The following is a 23811-nucleotide window of genomic DNA, read 5'->3' on the forward strand; positions in this document are numbered from 1 at the left end:
ATGGTAGCTCATGCCTATAATCCCAGCACTTTGGGAGGCCAAGGTGGGTGGATCAGAGACCAGCCTGGCCAATGTGGTGAAACCCTGTCTCTACTAAGAACACAAAAATTAGCCAGGCATGGTGGCATGTGCCTGTAATTCTAGCTACTTGGGAGGGTGAGGCAGAAGAATTGCTTGAACCTGGGAGGCGGAGGTTGCAATGAGCCAAGATCCTGCCACTGCACTCCAGCCTGGGCAACAGAGAAAAAAAAATGTGTGTACTAGGAAATTTTAAATTACACATATTGTTTGCTTTTATTTGTATCACTCTAAGAAGCCCTGTTGGAGTGTGATCCAAATAATAAATCTTTTATTTTTGGCATCAAAACATTTTCTTATTACACTTCACTGTTCTTTCATAAAAAGCTATGAATTATTTATCACCATTTCTATTCATGCTGTGAAGTTGTTAAGGTCACAGTTGTTGGTCTGCATCTTACAAAAATGGTCTCCAGTCCAAGTAAAGAAATCGTTAGATGTGAGATAGCCCTCCAAAGACTTCACCCTCCTACACATAGTGCTGGGTGTGACAAGCATGCAAGACCTTGACTGTTCTTTACTTGGGTCATTTCTCTGTACCTGTATTGAGTTTGGAGTGAGCATCTGTAAGGGATGGGGTAAAGGGCAGGTTTAATTATTCATGATAAAAAGCAATGAACCCTCCAAGCTCAGTATTTTTTACCTACAACAAAAGCTCATTGTGTATGTAGCTATATTGCATATGGCCACATCATGATGCCCCCGTGGGAACTGAGACAGGGGGAAACAATGAGAATGTGCTGATGCTCATGCTCCTTGTTGTGCCATGAGTTAATAGTCCTTTGTTTCTGTCCCAGGAATCTCATGTCTTCTGTTAGCATCCATGAAAAAGTAACAGGGTAACTACTTAGCTTCTAATTAAAGTAAAATCAAATATAAGACCTGACGGGATGCACTTAAAATTATGTATTTATAGTCATCTTTTGTTGTGGAAAATTACTAGGTTTGATGGAATATAATAATTCTTTTCCATATATAAAATTTTTGTCTTACAATTTAAAAAATTTAACTAACTTATGGAAACCTAGTTTTGATATAAAATTTGGTTTTATATAAAAATGTGGCTGAGAAAATGTTAGCTTAAATATCTTTAAGAATTATGAAATGCAAGAGTCAATATTTGTCCTTATAATAAAAGTATTACATATGCACTTGTATGAACTGTCAGTATATAAGTATGTACATAATACATTTATTTCCCAAGAGTGTTTTTCAGAGTAGTCTTTTAAAAATAGAAAGTGAACATAAGAATTTTGTGGGACTATATTCAAAGGCTTGTAGATTTTGGAGAGAAATAGCTTATCTAATATACAATATATATATATATATTCAGGACAAAAGCAAACATTATAAAAAGTATAAAAATAGGTAAAAAGATACAAGTACAATATAATTTGGTTGGAATTTCAAAGGTGCTTTTTTTTCTTCTCCTTCCCCTTTACCTCAAAAGTTAAAAATACTTTTGAAGCAGCATGTATTGTTGCACTTTTGATTTTTTGTTGTACAGTTAATGAACTTGAGAGTCTGGATGACTGGTGATCATCTATTTGGCCTTCCCATTCTTTTGTTTCTTCTTCTTTGATTAGTAAAGGTTTTCCTAAGGTTTGGCCAACAAGGTTACAGACTTCTTGAGCTTTGCGCCACGCATTCTCAACAGCAACAAGACAGGCTTGCCGTCTTAGGAATTAAATGGAGAGATTATTAATATGACACTCAATGAAATGTAGCACTGGATAGTTTTGTTTAAAGCATAACTTAGTCAAAGATGCACTTAAACTTACCGAAGATTCTCAACAGAACCTGGAGTATGATAGAACTGGGGTGGGCTGATGACAACAGAGCTATCTAGCTTTTCAACAAGAAAGTTACATATATTTTGCATTTTTCCAAATTCAGTAAATGTAATGCAGACCTGTAAATGAAATGACACGATATTATTTTCATGTCTGATGTATTGTTTCAAGAGTTTCTCTAAATGTGAGTAAAAAAAGTAAAGCCAGGTTATGAGGTCCTTTTATAGTATTTAACAGATTTTTAAAAGCCTATTTGATATTAATAACTATTTTGTTCTTTAAGATTTTTGCTTTTGAATTTTCAAACTTATTCTAATATTGTCTTTAATTTTAAAAAATTTATTTTAAGCCAGAGAATTTTAAATGAAATTGGATGAGTTTCACTTAAACCTTATTACTTAGCTAAATTTTAATTCTGGTAACTTTTTCACGATTCCTTTGTCTAATCAATGCCCTTAGCTTCCTAATTAGTAGTATGTCATACTTCACTGCTATCATGAGAAATGTTTCCTCTTCCAATAGTTATGTTCAGATCTAATGTGGAAGCTAATGTATTGTTACTTTTTTACCTTGATCTGTTTAGTGCTGTTAGCAGGGTCTTCTGCCTTTAAATATGTGGAAGTAGTCCTTATATTCAGTAATACTTTAAAACCGTAAACTCTTTGATAAAGAAAACTAAATTTCGTCTTTTTTTATTTTTCTTTTTATTTTTTTAGGAGAAACAAGATCTTGTTTCGTTGTCTAGGCTGGAATGCGTTGGCACAATCATAGCTCACTGCAGCCTCAAACTCCTGGGCTCAAGCGATCCTCCTACCTCAGCCTTCCAAAGTAGGTAGGATTACAGGCATGTACCACCATACCCAGCTAATTAAAACAATTTTTTTTGTAGAGGTGGGAGGTTTCACGATGTCACTGAAGATGGTCTCAAACTCCTGGCCTCAAGCAATTCTCCCACCTCGGCAGTTGTAGGGATGAGCAACCACACCCAGCATAAACCTTTTCTTCTAAAGAACCCTTACACAAGCTCAATATGTAAAACAAAAAGTACAAATATCAGACAATAAACTGGAGTAGCAAAGAGAGACATAAGATAACCTCACCTTCTACAATGCAGACCATCTGTCTTTAATCATAATTTTTTTTTTGAGACAGAGTCTTTTTCTATTTCCCTGGCTGGAGTGCAGTGGTATGATCACAGGCTCACTGCAGCCTCAACCCTGGCTCAGATGATCCTCCTGCCTCAGCCCCCCAAGTAGCTGGGACTACAGGAACGTGCCACCATGCCTAGTGAATTCTATTACTTTTGAAAAAGGTATAGAACTTTGTAAACGACATAACAAAAATTTACCTGTTCCGACACCCCTAAAAATTCCCTCAAGTAACTCCTTTATCAGTTCCTTCCCCAATTCCCAAACCCTGGTAACTACTGATACATTCTCCACTGTTAAAGATTTGCCTTTTTCAGAATGTCATATAAATGGAAGCATATAGGATGTAGTCTTTGAGACCACTTCTTTCATTTAGCATAATGTATTTGCAATTCATCCACATTGTGGCATGATAGTTTTTGTTCCTTTTATGCTGAATAGTATTAATTATATGATCTAATCACAGTTTTTTTTTTTTTAAATCATTTCGGTTTCTTCCAGTTTGGGGCTATTATAAATAAAGATGCTGCTTTTTCAAACTAGTTCTAGATCCTTTGCATTTCCAAATGTATTTTGTAATCAGTTTGTCAATTTCTATTTTTGAAAAGCTGGCTGAGATTTTCATTAGGATTATATAGATCAATTTAGGGAGATCTGATATCTGAAATACTGACTCTTCCAAACCATGAACAAGATTATGTTTCTCCATATTTAAGTCCTCTTTAATTTCTCTCAGCAATGCTTTGCAGTGTTCAGCATACAGGTCTTTCACGTTTATAATAGATTTATCCCTATGTATTTTAATTTTTTTGATGCTTACTAATTCTAATGGCTTTTTTGTAGATTCCATCAAATTTTCTACAAAAATGGTCATGTCGTCCATGCATTAAGACAGTTTCACTTCTTTCCAGCTTTTATTCTTTTTCTAGCTAGAATTTCAAATACAATGGTGAAAGAGGACATGAATGAAGACATCTATCTTTGTCTTGTGCCTGATCTTAGGCACAAAACATTCAGTGTTTCACCATTAAGTATGATATTAGCTATAGGTTTTCATGGATTCTTCTTATCAGTTTGAGGAAAATACCTATTCTTATTTTACTGATAATTTTTACCAGGAATAAATAATGGATTTTGTTAAGTGCTTCTTCGGCATTTATTGAGATGATCGTGTGATTTTTTTCAATCTATTAATATAGTGAATTACATAGACCAATTTCTGAATGTTAACCAACCTGGGATACACCATGCTTGGTCATTATGTATTAATATTATTATTTATACATGCATGTAAAGGATACATATGTGTGTGCATATGTGTATGCATGTATGAGTATAAATCATTAAATTTGATTGGCTAAAATTTAGTTTGTAATTTTTACATGTTTATGATGGATATTGGTCTGTAATTTTCTTTGTTTGTAATTACATTTTTCTGGTTTCGTTATCTTCTGACTTCAAAGAATGAGGAAGGAAATATTTCTTCCTTTTCAGTTTTCCAGAAAAATTTGTATAGATTGGCATGATTTCTTCCTTACACACTTTCTAGTTTCCTTTTAAATTTCTTCTTTGACAAATGGGTTACTGAAAAGTATGTTTTTAAAATTCAGCATATTTGGGGGATTTTCCTGAGACCCTTCTGTTACTGGTTTTTAATTCCACTATGGTCAGAAAACTTTGTATGATACAAATACTTTTTTTTTTTTTTGAGATGGCATCTCGCTTAGTCGCCCAGGCTGGAGTGCAATGGTGCAATCTTGGCTCACTGCAACCTCCACTTTCTGAGTTCAAACAATTCTCCTGTCTTATCCTCCTGAGTAGCTGGGATTACAGGCATGCACCACCACGTGTGGCTAATTTTTGTATTTTTATAAACAGGGTTTCACCATGTTGGCCAGGCTGATCTTGAACTCCTGACCTGAGGTGATCTGCTTGCCTTGGCCTCCCAAAGTGCTGGGATTAGAGGTGTGAGCCACTGTTCCTGGCCAAATACTTTTAAATTTATTAAGGCTTGCTTTATAACCCAGAATACAGTCTACCTTGGCAAATGTTCAATGTGCACTTGAAAGGAATGTGTAGGCTGCTGTTTCTGGAGTGTTCTATAAATGTCAAGCAGGTTGAATTGGTGGATAGTGTTACTCAAATCTGTTATATTCTTACTAATTTTCTGTCGATAGTTTTATCAACTATTGAAAAGGGGACGTATTGAAATCTTCCACAACAACTGTAGACTTACTTATTTTTCCTTGTAGTTCTATTATTTTTGCCTTAAGTATTTTGTAGCTTTATTATAAATATACATATTAAGTACTATATGCCCTTTTCATTAATTTACTCTTTTATCATTATGAAATGACTGTCTTTATCTATGATATTCATTGCCCTGAAATCTACTTTGATTATTACAGCCACTTCAGCTTTCTTTTCATTTATGTTAGCATGGTATATCTTTCTCCATCCCATTACTTTTAACTGATTTATGTCTTCATATTCTAGTGTTCATTGAATTCCTGGGAGTTAATAATCACTTCATTTTTATTTGTGTGCTTTCTTAGTTGTACATGTCCTTCAAACCCTTTGATAAGAGTCATAAAAGTCAAATAAGTAGGGAAAATTAATTGGGTAATCTATGAGTTCCTTTATTATTTTTCTTGGGGATGTTTTACTGAGGCCCTCAGTCCTCCTGTCCCCTAAATCTGGGACAGTCCTTTGCCATTACCTGGGAACTCCTGTTTTTCTCTTTCTTGGTTTACTTCCTCATGTACGGTAGGGAAATGTTTTGAGATCTTGTATATAGGAGTGATGTTCTACATTTTTAACGTCCTTAGAGGGCATTATCCATCAGATCCCGGCCAAATAATGGACAGTGTAACAGTTCCGGCCAGCCCTGTCTGCTGTCCTTTTATTACCTTCTCCTTGATTGTTTTTTGGCTGGGTAAGAATTTCTAGATTAGACATTGTTTTCTCTCAGAATTGGAAGATGTTGCTGTCTTGCCTTTCAGTTTCTGGCTTCCAGTGTTGACAATGAGAGGTCCATTTGCTGTTCAGATTTCTAACCCTTGGTCTGTGAACTATTTTTCTTTCTCTAGAACTTCTGGGGTCATTTTATTCCTGGGGTTCTAACATTTCCAATAATATGCTTTAACGAGTTTTTTGTTGTTGTTGTTGTTCATTGTGTTGGGCACCCACTGGGTCCATTGAATATCAAAATTCAAATATTGCATTTTGGTATTTGGAGAATTTTTTTAAAATTATTTTATTCTCTTTCATTTTCTCTGTGCTCTCTTTTTGGACTTTTAAAAAAAATTATACTTTTAAGTTCTGGGAGACATGTGCAGAACATGCAGTTTTGTTACACAGGTATACACATGCCATGGTGGTTTGCTGCACCCATTAACCCGTCATCTACATTAGGTATTTCTTCAAATGCTATCCCTCCCCAGCCCTCCAGCCCCCGGCAGGCCTTGGTGTGTGATGCTCCCTTCCTGTTCAACTCCCACTTATGAGTAAAAACACGTAGTGTTTGGTTTTTTGTTCTTATGTTAGTTTGCTGAGAATGATGGTTTCCAGCTTCACCCATGTGCCTACAAAGGACATGAACGCATCCTTTTTAATGACTGCTTAGTATTCCATGGTATATATGTGCCACATTTTCCTTATCCAGCCTATCATTGATGGGCATTTAGGTTGGTTCCAAGTCTTTGATATTGTGAATAGTGCTGCAATAAACATATGTGTGCATGTGTCTTTATAACAGAATAATTTATGATCCTTTGGATATATATCCAGTAATGGGTATATACCCAGTAATGGGTCACATGGTATTTCTGATTCTAGATCCTTGAGAAGTGGCCACACTGTCTTCCACAATCGTTGAACTAATTTACACTCCCACCAACAATGAAAAATGTTCTTATTTCTATTTCTCCACTTCCTCTCCAACATCTGTTGCTTCCTGACTTTCTAATGATCACCATTCAAACTGGAGTAAGATGGTATCTCACTGTGGTTTTGATTTGTATTTCTCTAATGACCAGTGATGATAAACTATTTTTCATATGTTTCTTGGCCACATAAATGTTTTCTTTTGAGAAGTGTCTGTTCATATCATTTGCCCACTTTTTGATGGGGTTGTTTGCTTTTTTTCTTGTAAATTTGTGTAAGTTCCTTGTAGATTCTGGATATTAGCCCTTTGTCAGATGAATAGAATGCAAAAATTTTCTCCCATTCTATAGTTGCCTGTTCACTCTGATGATAGTTGTTTTTTTTTTTTTTTTTTTTTGCTGTGTAGAAGCTGTTTAGTTTAATTAGATCCCATTTGTCAATTTTGGCTTTTGTTGCAATTGCTTTGGTGTTTTAGTCATGAAGTCTTTGCCTATGCCTATGTCCTGAGTGGTATTGCCTAGGTTTTCTTCTAGGGTTTTTATGGTTTTAGGTTTTATGTTTAAGTCTTTAATCTTTCTTTCTTTCTTTTTTTTTTTTTCTTGACAGAGTCTCACTCTGTTGCCCAGGCTGGAGTGCAGTGGCATGATCTTGACTCATTGCATCGTCCACCTAATGGGCTCAAGCGATCCTTCCACCACAGCCTCCAAAGTAGCTGGGACTACAGGTGCATGCCTTCATGCCCACCTAATTTTTGTATTTTTTTTGTAGAGACAGTGTTTTGCCATGTTGCCCAGGCTGGTCTGGAACTCCTGGGCTCAAGCAATCTGCCTACCCTGGCCTCTCAAAATGCTGGGATTACAAGCATGAGCCACTGTGCCTGGCGTCATCTAATCTTTTAAAAAATTTATTTAGGCCAGGCTGGGTGGCCCACGTCTGTAATCCCAGCACTTTTCAAGGTTGAGGGAGGCAGATCACTTGAGGTCAGGAGTTTGAGACCAGCCTGGCCAACATGGTAATACCCCGTCTCTATTATAAATACAAAAATTAGCCATGTGCCTGTAATCCCAGCTACTCTGGAGGTTGAGGCAGGAGAATCACTTGAACCTGGGAAGCGGAGGTTGCAATGAGCTGAGATCATGCCACGGCACACCAGTCTGGGTGACAGAGTGAGACTCTGTCTCAAAAAAAAAAAAAAAAATTAGAGCCATATTGAGGTGTAATTTATATATACAAACTGCACATATTTAGAATATACAGTTTGATGAGTTTGGACATATGCATACCTGTGATATCATCACTATAATCAAGACAATAAACCTATCTATCACCTCCAGAATTTTCCTGTGTCCTTTGCTTTGTATATGTGTATGACATTAACACAACATGAGATCTACCCTCTTAACAAATTTTTAAGTGCATAACATTGTGTTAACTATAGGCATTATGCTGTATAGCCCATATCTAGAATTTTTTCATCTGCATAACTAATTTTATACTACCCATTGAGTAAGAAATCCCATTTCCTCTTCCCTCCATTCTTTGGTAACCAGCTTCTATTTTTTGCTTCTATGATTTGATTATTTTAGACTCCTCATGTAAGTGGAATAATGCAGTATTTATCATTCTGTCACTGACGTTTCTCTTAACATAATGTCTTCCAGGCATAGCAATGTTGCAAATGGTAGGATTTCCTTTCTTTTTAAAGGCTGAATAATATTTCACTGTATGTATACAACACATTTTCTTTATCCATCTATCGTCAATGGACATTTGGGTTGCTTCTATAGCTTGGCTATTGTGAATAATGCTGTAATGGACATGCAAGTACAGGTATTTCTTCCAGATCCTAATGTCAGTTCTTTTGGACATACACCCAGAAATGGGATTGCTAGATCATATGGTAGTTCTATTTTTAATTTTTTTGAGGAACCTGTATACTGTTTTCTGTAACGGTTACACCATCATACATTCCTACCTGCAGTGCACAAGCATTCTAATTTTTCCACTTTCTCATCAACATTGTTTTCTGCTTTTTTGATAATAGCCATTCTAACAGGTGTGAGGTTATAGCTCAGTGTAGTTTTGATTTGTATTCCTCAGATAATTAGTGATGCTGAGCACCTTTTTATATACCTTTTGGCCATCTTCTTTTGATAAATGTCTATTCAAGTCCTTCATCCATTTAAAAAATTAGGTTATTTGCTTTTCTCTTACTGAGTTGTAGCAGTCTACCAACCAACTAATCCCATTCCATATATTTAACAGTGCTTAAGAATACTGGTATGTGTTATATGTTAGGCTTTAGTGTTTGCTAAATCCATAGCCACAAAGCCACACATTGTTACTAATACTTAGGTTGGTACATTTTGTATCTTGTGATCCCAATACTCTGGTTTCCACTCACTGCTGGTGCTGACCTAAGGGCAATCATGTATTGGGCTGTGTGATATGATACGAATTGGGCTACCTGGAATCCCTATACCAAATATAATTAGATTCTCTCCTAAGAAATCTGAACACAAAATATTAAAAAGGTAAGTAAAGCAGAACAAAGGGGAACAGAATTTAGCCATATTCTCATTTAGTCACGTTTTAAAACAAGCAGATTTAATGCTCTCTTTCTGCATCTGGAAGGTCAGTCCCTAGAACTACTCAGGGGTTCAAACACATTCCAGTTTTCCATGAACCCTGGCTGTATAGTTGTGGAACTGTTTCCTTTTTCTCATTATTCCCTTGGTACCTTCACAATAAACCTCCTTAACTAAGATAAGTTGCTCCTATCTATATTAATTATAGTCTGAAGTGCTAACAGGTGATAATTACTAGAGGCGTGCTCTAACATACTACCGGCTTTTACCCTCTACAATTTGGATCATACTGCTTTTCATACTGTTTTGAAAGATATTTTTCAGTTTCTACTACTACAAAATAATTTTTGCCAAAGGAATCACTCAAATCATAATGAGTAACTTAAAAATTCCTTGATGTAAAATTTTAAGTGGCGAAATCACAAAATGATTACAGGAAGCATTGGGGCAACAAACAATATGGTGGAAGTTACTTCTCAAGAGTTAAGAATCCAGGGTTCTAATTTCTAATCTAATTCTTGTTATATGACCTTTGAGAAATCTGGACCTAAGTGATTTGAACCTAAGGTCACATCTTTAAAATCAGAAAAATAATGTATTATCCACTTGAGGATAGAAACAGGTGATGGAGATATTTTCTACTTCAAAAGACAAAGATTCTCTCATTTAATATACAAGATTCCAATATAACCCCACTCTTCTTTGTTTCCTGTTACAAGGAGATGCCTCAGAGTAGAAACATACTCCAAAATGTTACAAACAGCAGTCCTGTAACCTAACCATCACTAGAACATATTCTGATTTCACAAAAGCCTACCCATCAGATCTTTAAATATAAGTAAAAAGTATAGGCAGTTGTAGGAACTAAATGTTGTCATTAATTAAGTGTATTGAAAGTAGTTTTATTCTTTTAAATTTGTGTAAAGGTTGAATGGTTTTCTTTTTTTTTTTTTTTTTTTTTTTTTTTTTTTGTGAAGGAGTCTTGCTCTGTTGCCCAGACTAGAGTGTGGTGGCATGATCTCGGCTCACTGCAACCTCTGCCTCCTGGGTGCAAGTGATTCTCCTGTCTCAGCCTCCTGAGTAGATGGAACTACAGGTGTGTGCCACCATGCCTGGTTAATTTTTGTATTTTTAATAGAGATGGGGTTTCACCATGCTGGCCAGAATGGTCTTGATCTCTTGACCTCATGAGCCCTGCCCTGGCCTCCCAAAGTGCTGGGATTACAGGTGTGAGCCACTGTGCCCAGCCTGGTTTTCATTTTTAAATAATATTTATCACAATACAGAAAAATTGCACTGCAAAACAAAAGAATGTTGAAAAGCATTTCAAATCCTTTATGTTAGGACTTTATGGCTTTTTATGTAAAAGCAATTTCTCTCCTGTGCATTAGGTGATACTATTATTAAAATTTTATTTAGTGGCAATTAACTGCTATTTTCCACTTGCTATTTTTATTTCATTTAAAACAACTTCTCTTAAATCTCATTAAACTTATTTAAAAGCTGAAACAGATATATAACACCAAAATGATTTTGAGAAAAATAATCTATCAATGTAATAAGAAGCATTTTCCAATATTCATTTCAATTCAAAAATAAAGTAAATGACAAACTGTCTCCAAAAAATCATGCTGCTTCCAATTATTTAAGTACATACCTCTCCTTCCATGTGATAAGCATTTTCCACTCTCCTAAAATCCTTTGTCACAGTTATATTTTCTGCCTGAAACAGAAAGAGTCCAAGAGAATGATTACTATCTGCTTGACGCAATTACTCTAAAACATAAATTAGAAACATAAACTAATTAAAATCAGAAAGATATAAAGTATGTAAAAGAATTTTGCCTGATGTTTTAGAACTTCCCTAAAAGTGTCATAAAATAAATTCAGAAATCTGTAAATATTTACTTAAAATTTCATAAATGTCACTCCTTTTATAATTTATATTTGCTTATAAAGGAAGTATGAACATATGGTGATATATACAAGCAATTGTTTGCACATAAGCTATACTTAATGTTGAGTGTCAAAGTTTTAAAAAATAATTTACAAATTATTTAATACAAAATTACCTAATACCTATCATGTGCAACTCTGGGCAAGTTACTCAGTTTTTTGAGCCTTAGTTTCCACATTTATAAAATCAGATTAATATATACCATATATAGCATCATTTTGTGGATTTAATGAGAAGATGCGTATCAAGTACTTGGCATAGAGAAGGCACTCACCAAAAGTGGATGCTATACCACTATGATATAAATATTTCTTGAAACATATACCTGAGCCACTTTGGTATTAATAGTAGTATTAATAAGAATAAATAAGTAATATTAATACTTATTTATTCTCAGGGTAAATACAGGGCATATAATTCTTACAAAAAAGTTAAATTTCTTATCTATTTTCCAAAAGGGAATTCAGTGAATAAAACCTTCAGCTACTCACATTCTTGGGGACAAGCAAAATATATTTTATATAATTTTTTGTATCTTTCAAAATATATGCCAAATCAATGTATGATGATTATGCCAAATAATTTAATTATGTTATTTGAAGGAGACATGGTTGAATCTAAATTTTATTATATAAACTAATTAAAAGTGGTTTATGTTATCCAGAAAAATTCTAAAAAGTTTAACCTAAGTTAAAAGCTTTGACTAAAGTTCCAAGTATGGCTCTGATGTCTGTCAGTCCCATAAAATATTAATGCAATATTTTTTTATGAAAGTACTATAGTACCTCGTCTAAACTAAAAAGACGTTAGTAGATTACCATTAACAAAAATCCAAACTTTGGATTTCACCAGTTTTTTTTTTTAATTAAATGTCTTTTTACTACTCCAGGATCAAATTCATGATACTGTATTCCATTAATTCAAAAAGTCTTGTCTCCTCTGGTCTCCTGACAGTTTCTCAGTCTTTCCTTGTTTTTCATGACCTTGAAAATTTTGGTCATATATTTTACAGAATGTCCCTCAATTTGACATTGTTTGATGTTTTCTCATGATTACACTATGGTTATAAATTTTAGGAAAGAATATCATAGAGATGAAATGCCTTTTTCATCACAACACATCAGGCTGTACATGATATCCACATGACACTACTCAAGATACTAACATTGGTCACTTGGGTAAGGTAGTGTATGCCAGGTCCTCCACTGTAAAGTTACTATTTCCCCCTTTCTATACTTTATTAACTGGAAGCCTGTCACTAAGTGCAGCCCACACTCACTCAATAAATACTACTTTTTTTGTTGCTCAAATTGTTCTAGCTTTGGCCATTGGGACTTCTTTCAGGTTGGCTCCTATATCTGTTTGATGTACCCCTTTCCTTTACTTTTTGAGCACTTTCTTAACTTTCTGTTACAAGATGTTACAGGCTTATGTAGTTTCCCTGCCCCAGTCCTAGAATAATGAGACTGCTTACTGCTTTTGGTGTATCATTCCTTCTAGGCTCTCTCAGTGGACAGAGCTAGGTTTTACACACACACACACACACACACACACACACACACACACACTCACATATAAAGTTTTCTGTATTTTTCCATTTGTATAATACACAAAGCTAAACATGAGTTCACACCGATGTTTCCAACTCTAATCCTGAATTGCAGAATTCATTCTAAACTTCCATTTTTATCTGTAACTTTCCTCTCTGATAGTGACAAAGCTGGCTCCCATCATCCAATATCCACTTACTTATTTGTTCAATCCCAGAATATATGTAAAGTAGTTTCTGACTTATTTACCAACTAGAGCATAGAGTTTTTGTATCTTTATTCTTCATCCTTATAATTTCCAGTCAAAATACAATTTCCCAGTAATTTAGGACACTTCCTGTCCTATCACCTTAAGCACAGTTATGTCACTCATTTGTAAAAACTAGGTTCATTTGTCAGAGAATAAATTTTATCCTGGGATTGATCCTATGATAGGCTCTTTGATGCCTTTTTTCCCCAGTTTACATACATCAGGCTTCACTAATTGTGATTTACAGCTCTATGAGGTTTGACAAATACATAAAGTCATCTCTGTACCTTTCCAGTACCATAAAGAATAGTTATTTCCCCTCCCATCAGATACCTCCCTCGACACATAGGGATTACAATTCTGGATGAAATTTGAGTGAGGACACAGAACTAAACCATATCAATAGGGAAGCACAAATCATAATGATAGCAATCTCAATAGCCAAAAAATTATATTCATAGGGATAAAATTAAAAAGAAACATGCAGATAATCATAAAACTTTTTAAAAAGTCTTTAAAAATCTTTTGGGAAAATATCCCATCTATTCAATATAAATTTTATTTATTTTAGATTCAGAAGGTACATATGCATGTTTGTTACATGGGTAAACTACGTGATGCTGAGGTCTGGGGTACAACTGATCCTGTTGCCTAAGTAGGGAATATAGTACCTGCTTACTTTTTCTTTCTTTCATTTTTTTTTGAGACAAAGTTTTACTCTTGTTGGCTGGGCATGGTGGCTTATGCCTATAATCCCAGCACTTTGGGAGGCCATGGCAGGTGGATCACCTGAGGTTGGGAGTTCAAGACCAGCCTGACCATATGGAGAAATCCCATCTCTACTAAAAATACGAAATTAACTGGGCATGGTGGCGCATGCCTATAATCCCAGCTACTCAGGAGGCTGAGGCAGTAGAATTGCTTGAACCCAGGAGATGCAGTGAGCTGAGATTGCACCACTGCGCTCCAGCCTGGTTACTTTTTCCACCACTTCTGTGCTCCCTCCCTACTTTTGAAGTTCCCAGTGTTTATTGTTCTTATCTTCGTGTCCATGTGTACCTAATGGTTACTTCTCACTTAGCGAGAACATGTGGTTTTCTTTTTCTGCATTCACATAAAATAATGGCTTCAAGGCTTATCTATATTGCTGAAAAGAACATGATTTTATTCCTTTTTATGACTACATAGTATTCCACTGTGTATACGTATCACATTTTCTTTACTCCATTGTTGATGAGCACCTGGGTTGATTCCATGTCTTTGCTATTGTGAACAGTGCTGCAATAAACATACAAGTGAGGGTGTCTTTTTGGTCAAACAATTTATTTTCCTTTGGGTATATGCCCATCAAAGGGATTGCCAGGTTGAATGGTAATTTTATTTCTAGTTCTTTGAGAAATCTCCAAACAGCTTTCCACAGTGGCAGAACTAATTTACATTTCCATCAAGAGTGTATAAGCACTCCTTTTTCTCTACAATCTTGTCAATATCTGTTATTTTTTGACTTTTTAGTAATAGTTACTTTTACTAGTATGAGATGGTATTTCACTATGGTTTTGATTTGCATCTGTTCAATTAGGAATGCTGAGCACTTTTTCATGTTTGTTGGCTGCTTCTATGGCTTCTCTTGAGAAGTGTCTACTCATTTCCTTTGCCCACTTTTTCACAAGATTATCTGTTTTCTTCTTGTTGATTTATTCCTTATAGATTCTGGATGTTAGACCTTTGTCAGATCCATAATTTACAAATATTTTCTCCCTGTCTATAGGCTTTCTGTTTACTCTGTTGATAGTTTCATTTGCTGTGCAGAAGCTCTTTAGTTTAATTAAGTCTCATCTGTCTGTTTTTTATTTTGCTGCATTTACTTTTGGGGTCTTCATCATAAATTCTTTGCCTAGGTCAAAGAATTTGAAGAGAAGAGTATTTCCTAGGAAACCAAAAAACTTTACAGAAAAACAAAGCATTTAAATAAATGGACTGGGATACAACATTGTAAAATTAGCTGTTATGCTGAAATTAATTTGTAAACAATGCAAAATATAAACAGAAATTTTATTTGTTGTATAGAAATTTTCCATCATCTGGAATTTCTGACTATAGTTCCATGTTGTCACTTAACATGTCCCTCTGTTCCTTGCAGACAGGGAATTTTTTTCAGAAGAGTAATGAGGGGAGGACTTGCCCTACAAATGTTTTATAAAGATAATAATTTAAACAGTGTCGTACTAACACAGGACCATAACAAGGATCAAATGAACTAATTAATTCTGTAACTAATTCAAGAACATCTGAAGATTACAAATAGCAATAACCAGTAACATTTCAAAGCAGTAGGTACAACAAGGAATACAAAATTCTCGTGTCATACATTCTTCTCCTCCTCCCTCTGAGAAGTAACTATGTGATTTAGGGTAAGCCCTAATAGGTCTAAACCATTTAGGATGATCACATTTGATTTGCTACAGGATTAGGCTCAAAGATGGACAGAAATCTGAATCTAAGCTAATTAGTCTGGCATTTCTCTGGCCACAAAAGTTAAGTTTAGGTTTTCCATTTACAGTGAACTGTAGGATTAAAAAAAAAAAAATGTGGTTTCAGAAAACAGACTATTGTTTTTAAGCTACAGTATAAAATGTAGGGCTTTGGAATGTTGTAGCCATTTTAGTATCATGCAGGAAGATGAGGGTAAAACCAACGGAACTACATCAAAATATGTAGAGCCTTGACGATGAAAACCCATATTACAGCTTGACTTTTCAATTATGTAAAGCAAGGTTCTTGCACATGTAGTAAGGGAAAGACAAATTTCAGTAAATGGTGTCAGTACAGCTACTTACCTATTTAAGAGAAAACAAAACTCTTATCCTTATACCAAAGTAAATTCCAAGCACAGCACACATATCTAATGCACTACAAAGGTTCCTCAAGAGTCCAGGAAATACTAGTTAATAGTTCTATTGGGCAAGGTGTGGTAGCTCATGGCTGGCATTCCAGTGCTTCAGGAGGTCAAGGTGGGAGGACTGCTTGAGGCCAGGAGTTTGAGACCAGCCTGGACAACGTAGTAAGACCCTATCTCTACAAAAAAGTAAAAAAATTAGCTGGGCATGGAGGTGCATGCCTGTAGTCCTAGCTATTTGGGAGGCTGAGGTGGGAGGATAGCTTGAGCCCAGGAGTTTTAGGCTGCAGTGAACTATGATAGTACCACCCTACTCCATCCTGGGCAACAGAGTGAGACCTTATGTATTAAAAAAAAAAAAAGTTATAAAGCTTTATGCCTGAGAAGAACCCAAAACACCCAATAAACATTACATAAAAAGGTAGAAAAAAAATACAAAGGTAGAACAAAAAAAGTTATAAAGCTTTATGCTTAAGAAGAACCCAATATACCCAATAAACATAACATGCAAAGGTAGAAAAAAATTAATGAATTTAGCTAAACAAAACTTTAAGATTTTGAATGTTTAAGATTTTATATGTTCAATACTATAAGTTAGACAGCAAATAAAAAACTGAGAAAAATTTTTGCAATAAATGACATGTTATTGACAATCTTTTTTTTTTTTTTTGAAATAGAGTCTCACTCCGTTGCCCAGGCTGGAGTGCAGTGGTGTGATCTCGGCTCACTGCAACCTCTGCCTCCTTGGCTCAAGCGATTCTTCCTGTCTCAGCCTCCTGAATAGCTGAAATGCTGGCGCCCACCACCACGCCCAGCTAATTTTTGTATTTTTAGTAGAAACGGAGATTCACCATGTTTGCCAGGCTGGCCTCAAATTCCTGACCTCAAGTGATCCACCTGCCTCAGCCTCGCAAAGTGCTGGGATTACAGGCACGAGCCACCGAGCCTGGCCAGGTTATTTGTAATCTTAATTTTTAAGGTTCTTATAATTTTAATAAGGTAAAGGCAATAGAAAAATGGGCAAAATATTTTGAACTAGAAGTTTATATTCAAAAAGTTCAAATGATGAAGAAAAAAGAAATGACAGTATCATTTTTTGAACTACTAAGTTGACAAAATTACAGAATAATGCCTACTGTGCCAAATGAAGATATAAACATATGTTTTTAGAGTATAATTTTTCATAAGCCTTCAAATATACATAATCCAGGATTTAATGTTCAAAGAACATTACCAGTTGAGGATTCCTAATCTGAAAATCCAAAATCTCCAAAATCTGAAAGTTTTTGAGTGCCAACATGACACTCAAGGAAAACTGGAACATTTTGAATTTTCGATTTCCAGAGTACAAATACTCCACTGGCATATATAAAATGTAAATATTCCAAAATCCCCAACTTCCGAAATTGAAAATGTTTCTGGTAAAGCATTTTGGATAAGGGCTACTCAACCTGTAATTGTATAATTACAATTATACATGTATAAGGACATGTATAAATATGTAGCTTACAAGGACATTCATGTTGGGACCATTTTTAATAATGAAAAACTGTAGCCATGCCTATGTTCAATTTGTTGCCCTACTTCTTATCTTAACCTTGGTGCCCCTAGAAACAGATCCTAAGAAAAAGATTTGCATACAGTTAATTTTGATGATTCCAAAAAACACCATTAACAGAGTGGTATGCAAGACAGAAAAGAAAGACACTAAAAGATGTGTTGTCAAGCAAATCACTGCTGTTCTCAACTCAAATTTAATCCTGCAGAGAAATTCTAGGAACCAGGGTGGAACACATACCTCAGAATTATCCTACCCCAAGAGGTGAAGATGCTGGGTTATCTTTCCATTCGTTCCCTCAGTCATTCTAGTTCCACATTAGCCTTCAGATGAAGGCTGCTGGGGCTGGGGGAGAGGACTTTAACTCCCTGGCATTACACTCTGGCCCCATTTGCAGACAGAGTGGATTCTTGTAGCCAGGGAGAGCTTTCACTTTCAGGCAAAGAATTTACAAATGTTGGCAGATGGAAGCTGGGCCTGCATGCACACAAATGTGAAGTGCCAAAGGATGTAAGTAGTGGTATCAATTGCATCAGCTACATCTTCCCTACCTAAAATCTCCGTTATCCACTGTCAAGAGAATACAGAAGCAACATCCTGTAGTGGTTAAGAGCATGGACCCTAAGGTTAAAATTTTGCCACTTCCCAGTGTGACCGTGGGCAAGCAACCTGCCAATAATCACTCTGGTCTTGGGAGTTCTCATCTATAAACAGCCCTATCCTCACATCCCAATTACCTCCTAAAAGCCTCACCTATGAATACCATCATACTTGGGATTAGGTTTTAACATACAAGTTTTGTGGGGACACAGACATGTGGTCCATTGCAAGAACTGTATGTCTTGATATTTCATGATATAAGGTAAGTTCTCTTCTGCTGCTCCTGTGGACAATACCTCCTGCTGGTGGTGTCATGGTGGCTGAGGTGGTCTTTTGTGAAGCAAAAAGGAGAAAAGGGTCTCTCTTTTAGCTGCACTCTGTTAGAGGAATCTTACGTTAGTGTTGCTCATACTGTAACGTGTTAAAGAAGTTAAACAGTCCCTTCAGCATATACTCATAGTCCTCTTTTGCACTAGAACTTAGATATGCATCCTGAGTGATGGAAACACTTTTGTGAAGGGAGGACCAGACATTGTGAGGTCATTTTATGCCTAGAGTAGGAGAGAGAAGCAAATAAAGGGGAAGCAGAGCTATCAGGGTAATTCTTGCTACCATTCACTATATACCGAATCTAGTAGCTCCTTGATCTTGGATGCCCAGCTTCCAGGACTGTAAGACATAAATTTCTGTTGTTTATAAGCTCCCCAAGTCTATGATTTTTCATTATAGCAGACCAAAAAAACTAAGACAATATTAAGTGCTGCTTGAAAATGAACAATGGGCTGGGCGTAGTGGCTCATGCGTGTACAGAATCCCAGCAGTTTGGGAAGCCGAGGTGGGTGGATCACTTGAGGTCAGAGGTTTGAGAAGAGCCTGGCCAACATGGTGAAATCCTGTCTCTACTAAAAATACAAAAATTAGCTGGGCGTGGTTGCAGGTACCTGTAATCCCAGCTACCGGGAGGCTGAGGCAGGAGAATTGCTTGAACCCAGGAGGCGGAGGTTGCAGTGAGCCTAGAACGTGCCATTGCACTCCAGCCTGGGTGATAAAAGTGAAACTCCATCTCAAAAAAATGAAATGCTTAATGTTTGTTTGTTGAATGAGTAAATACTGCTTAGAACTTTAAAACACTTTTCAATGAAAACTACACTAGAAGTAAAGATTATACCTTCAGACAAGTTCATAAATCTATGATCTATAACATAGCTGAATAATTTGTTCACTTAGTGTTTCATTTTTTAAAAATATTCATTCAGAAGGCATTTTCTGAGTATATGTTATGTGATGTATTTAAAACATAACTCATGAATGCAAAAAAAGAACAAATGGTCTTGGCTCTGGAAAAGTTTAGAAATATGGAGAAGAGACAAGCAAATTAAGAATGATGATAAGTTTTTATTACAAGTATAGGGAGTGAAGTGTTGTTTGGGAGGGGTTAGTGTTATATTAGGAAAGGAATGCCAAGAAGGTGAATTTGGGCTAATTCTGTTTTTTTGAGACAGGGTCTTATTTCCATAGCTCAGGCTTGGGCTAATGCTTAAAGAAAAATACAACAGAGGTGAGGGAGATAATAGGAAATGAGGATAGAGAGTGAGGCTCCATCTTTTAAGCAAAGGAGTCTGGATTATGAGGAGCCCTTTAAGCAGAGAAGTGATGTTTATAAACCTTACAACTCAGGATTCCAAAGTTTAAAATGAATAAGGACTTCGTGAAGACCCATAATTCATCCTGAAAATATAAGTGATATTTTGTATTATCTACTGAACAAATTATCTACATGACTGCTTTGATGCATTAGCAGAGATAATCAGGAAGTTGCTATCCTTCCTATGTCTTCCCTTAACATTGAATCTTAATGTAATTACTGTAAGTGGGACTTAGTCATTTATTTACTTGTTTATTTGAGACAGTCTCTCTGTTGCCCAAGCTGGAGTGCAGTGGCACCATCTTGGCTCACTGCAACCTTCGCCTCCTGGGTTCAAGAGATTCTCCTGCCTCAGTCACCCTAGTAGCTGGGATTACAGGAGTGTGCCACCATGCCCAACTAGTTTCTGTATTTTTAGTAGAGATGGGGTTTCCCCATGTTGGCCAGGCTGGTTTTGAACTCCTGGCCTCAAGTGATCCACGTGCCTTGGCCTCCCAAAGTGTTGGCATTACAGGTGTTGAGTCACAGTGCCCAGCCTGCGTTGTTTTATATAAATCAGAGCCTTGTGAGCTCAATTTTTATTTTGTGTAAATAACTTAAAAACTTGCTATATTATTCAAACAGGACGACAGCACTAGTAGCAGTTTTTCAGAACTATTTTTCTACATATCAAACCCATTTTACTCATAATTATTGGAATTTTTCTAAATTGGTAAAATCATTTGAAGAAATCTTGTCTAAATGACTTTGTAATAACTCATATGTTTGTATTATAAACGGAATGCAACTATCTTTTCTTATTAAAAATAAGGACTTGCTTTTTTGGGTAAGACATTTCTTGCAATAAACTGAAAGAAACAATGTCTACACTTTTACCAGCTCAGTGTCATCTAGGATAAGTCACAACTCTGACCTTTGGGGTCCCACTCTGTAAAATGAGAAAACTGAACTAGCAGACCTTTATGATTTCTAACTTTTTTTTTTCATTCTAATTATCTGGAGTCTGGCAGAATTGGAAGCAACTTACATTCTGGTTTCAGGAATACATGAGTTCAAATATTGCTCTAACTAAAGTTCAGAGCATTGTTTAACCTCTTTAAATTTGGAAAATAGGGATATTAAAACATGCCTAAAAGTGCTATTGTGTGGATTAAATGATGGCTTTTTTTTTTCTTCTTCTTTCCTCAGAAGTAGGGTTAAGGTAAGATTTGTTTAGTGATTTGACTCATGCACATCTCCGCTAACTAAGTAGAAATATTTCATATATGTGGCATCTACAATACTGGCTTGACTTTTTTTAAAAGTTAAATCTAAAAAGGCCAGAGAAATTTTGGGGAAATCATTATAAAATGAAAATGGACGCAACTTCTTTCCCACTTCCCAACGTTACTGTTTGCGGAACATACTCAAGAACCATTCCATGCAGTTTTACAAGACTGGAAGGAAGCAGGTCATGCTCTTCACTTGCCAATTCCATGGAGCAGAATAAAAACAAAACAAAATATTTAGTGTCCAGCACTCCACTTGGGCAGTATTACAACTAACATTTCAAGTTTTAACATTTAATCACTTCAAATTTAAAAACAAAATCACTGAAGCAAATATCGCCAGATAAAAACCTACCCAATTTGCATTCTTTTAATTTCCCTGTGGCCAATAATTACCTTCATCTAGAAGAATGGGTCAAATATTCACTCTGCCAGGTCCTGGCGTCCCGGAATACCTTTGCGACAAAGATGTCCTAAACGCTCCAGACCCTCCACATCTCCCTTCCCGCTTGAGGGGCCCATCGGGCCCGGCCATCTGCCAAGACTTTTGTGTCGTCTGGCTCGTATTTCCTCCCCCCACGGAAATCTCACCTGCACGCCCTGCTGCTGGAGGCTCTGTGTGATGTAATCTAGACGGCGACAAACGCTCTTTTTGGCCTCGGCCGCCACCTCCTTGGTGCTGCTCACTCGCACCGCCACCTGAGCCCGATCGGGGCCCGCAGACACTTCTGAGGTGCCGCTTACGTGCACCTCGCGGGTCGCAGTTTGGGCTTGTGTTGAGGAGACGGGGTGGTGGAGGCCCGGTTGCGTCACTCCGCCTGAGATCAGATTGTTGTCCCGGCCTCGATCAGTCCAGGGAACCAGTTCCACGAACACCCGGGTCGGAGGAGTCTTTTGCAGAGACATAGCGATGGCCACTGGGTTTCCATAGTAACTACCGGCAGACGGCAGCCGAAGGGGCCAATGCGCGCCAGGGCTTGCCTCTGCGCGACGCAAAGTATGCTGGGACGGGTGTGGAGGCCGCGGAGCTTCTGGCGGGCGCTAGCTACGCCCTGTTCATCTTGCCGCATCTTTTTCACTAGGTGTAGGCAGAGTGAGTAGTTATAGTTTTTAACATGTTTACCTTACGGCCTTCAAAAAAATCTTAGCGGGCTTTCTCTGGCCTTATCAGTTAGCTCTGCCCTTTCTCGCAACTTCTGGGTGTCGCATCCGCGCCTCTGCACCTCAGAGGAAGTTCGATAGCCGTAGTGAGGTCGAGTGGGCTTTTAGATTTCTCTGTCCCGGGTCTGTGATTACCTCACCCTTGTGTTTTTTGACTTTACCGTCCCCACTTGGGGTACAGCCTTTCTAGGCTTCCTCAGCTACGTTTTTGTGGTTCGTGAGAGGCTTCTGTTGAGGTGAACTTTTTGCCCCTGTGATGTTGGACAGTTTATGATTCCTCGTATCTCAGTTTCATCTTCCCTAAAGCAATGTTGATAATATTTTTCACATTTGCTATGTGCTTATACGGTGCCCACTGTATGTAGAGTGCATTGCATATGGAAAGCAAGAGTGAAAATAATGCATGTTTGTAATAATAGCTGTGGCTTTGGCATCGTTTTCATGTCGCCCCATTTTTTTTTTTTCGTCTAAAAACCCTGGAATGGTTCCGGCTTTGAACTCGGACAGGAGAGATTTAGGTGGTATCAAAGCACGTCCAACATGGACATTGCTCGGCCTGTGTAACTGGGAGCTTCTCTGTGCCCCTTTCTTGAGAGAACCTCAGAACACAATCCTCAACTTCTTTTCTTCTGGATACTCTCCTGGCAGTAAGCAATGATCTTTGTAAAAATAGCCCCACTGAATTATAGGCCTTTACTATCTGAATTTTATCAAGCGAATCGAGGGGGAAAAAGAATTTTGAATAGTTTTAGAAGGACAAGAGCTGCTCTTTTAAAAGGAGCCTGAAAAAGCTGACAGTCCTCTTGTAGTTTCTTCACCATTGTTTTTTCTGTTCTTTTTGATTAGTGTGATTCAACTAAATCAGATGGTACCCCCTCCTTTAATTAGGCTCATCACTGGATTAACATAATTTTGTGTATATTCATTTTGTTTATTGTTAGCTGAAAACAATTTTAATTTAAAAACTAATGTTAAGAAATTTCCCTCATAGTCTTTTATGATTTAAGACACCCAAAATAATGTTTCTTAAACTTGGTGAAAAATTATCTTTCCTTTACGATAAATGTGGAAGAATATAGCCTCCAAAATAAATTACTGAATGAATAAATGTCAAAGTGTATTTAGTATACGATAACATTTCATATCAGTGGAAAAGTGATTAAATGGTACAAAGATAATGGTAAGCTATATTTAAAAAAATTATATCTTACATCATACATTGAAAATAATTCAAATGAGACCAAAAAGAATAGTTGGATGAATGTATATATAAATATAAATATTCTGGCTGATAGGAAGGCTGGACTTAACCATAATTTCAAATGCAGCAACCATAAAGGAAAAGTTTGGAAAACTGGACTATATTTAAAAAATATCAGATATTCAAAGCAAAATGAAACCAAACAAAGGTGTGGGGGCATATAAATTGCTAAA

The 23811-nt window shown here is 36.5% G+C and overlaps 1 protein-coding gene and 1 long non-coding RNA gene across 2 annotated transcripts in view; one reads left to right on the plus strand and one right to left on the minus strand.

Moving 5' to 3' along the window:
• Positions 1–334: 334 nt before the first annotated feature.
• Positions 335–22208, minus strand: IRAK1BP1 (interleukin 1 receptor associated kinase 1 binding protein 1). Its single transcript, XM_032275465.1, has 4 exons — positions 21808–22208; positions 11150–11215; positions 1860–1990; positions 335–1755 (listed from the first exon to the last, which is right to left on the minus strand). The coding sequence occupies exons 1-4, from the start codon at positions 22120–22122 to the stop codon at positions 1485–1487; spliced, it is 783 nt and encodes a 260-aa protein (XP_032131356.1). The 5' UTR covers positions 22123–22208; the 3' UTR covers positions 335–1484.
• Positions 22114–23811, plus strand: part of LOC116549699 — a 46009-nt gene continuing 44311 nt past the window's right edge. Inside the window, exon 1 of the long non-coding RNA XR_004268012.1 lies at positions 22114–22309. This is a non-coding gene — a long non-coding RNA (uncharacterized LOC116549699). The remainder of the gene's footprint in view (positions 22310–23811) is intronic.

The sequence above is a fragment of the Sapajus apella genome, unplaced genomic scaffold (assembly GCF_009761245.1).
Source record: "Sapajus apella isolate SASKATOON/1434 unplaced genomic scaffold, GSC_monkey_1.0 scaffold6, whole genome shotgun sequence".
In the NCBI taxonomy this organism is placed as follows: domain Eukaryota; kingdom Metazoa; phylum Chordata; class Mammalia; order Primates; family Cebidae; genus Sapajus; species Sapajus apella.

Bases quoted from the DNA above. Each gene is read 5' to 3' on its own strand.
- IRAK1BP1 (XM_032275465.1), bottom strand. From the start codon at position 22,122: ATGTCTCTGCAAAAGACTCCTCCGACCCGGGTGTTCGTGGAACTGGTT. The intron at 11,216-21,807 runs GTGAGATTTCCG...TTTCTGTTTCAG, and splicing joins TCCAGCAGCAGGGCGTGCAG to GCAGAAAATATAACTGTGAC. The intron at 1,991-11,149 runs GTATGTACTTAA...TTTCATTTACAG, and splicing joins CTTATCACATGGAAGGAGAG to GTCTGCATTACATTTACTGA.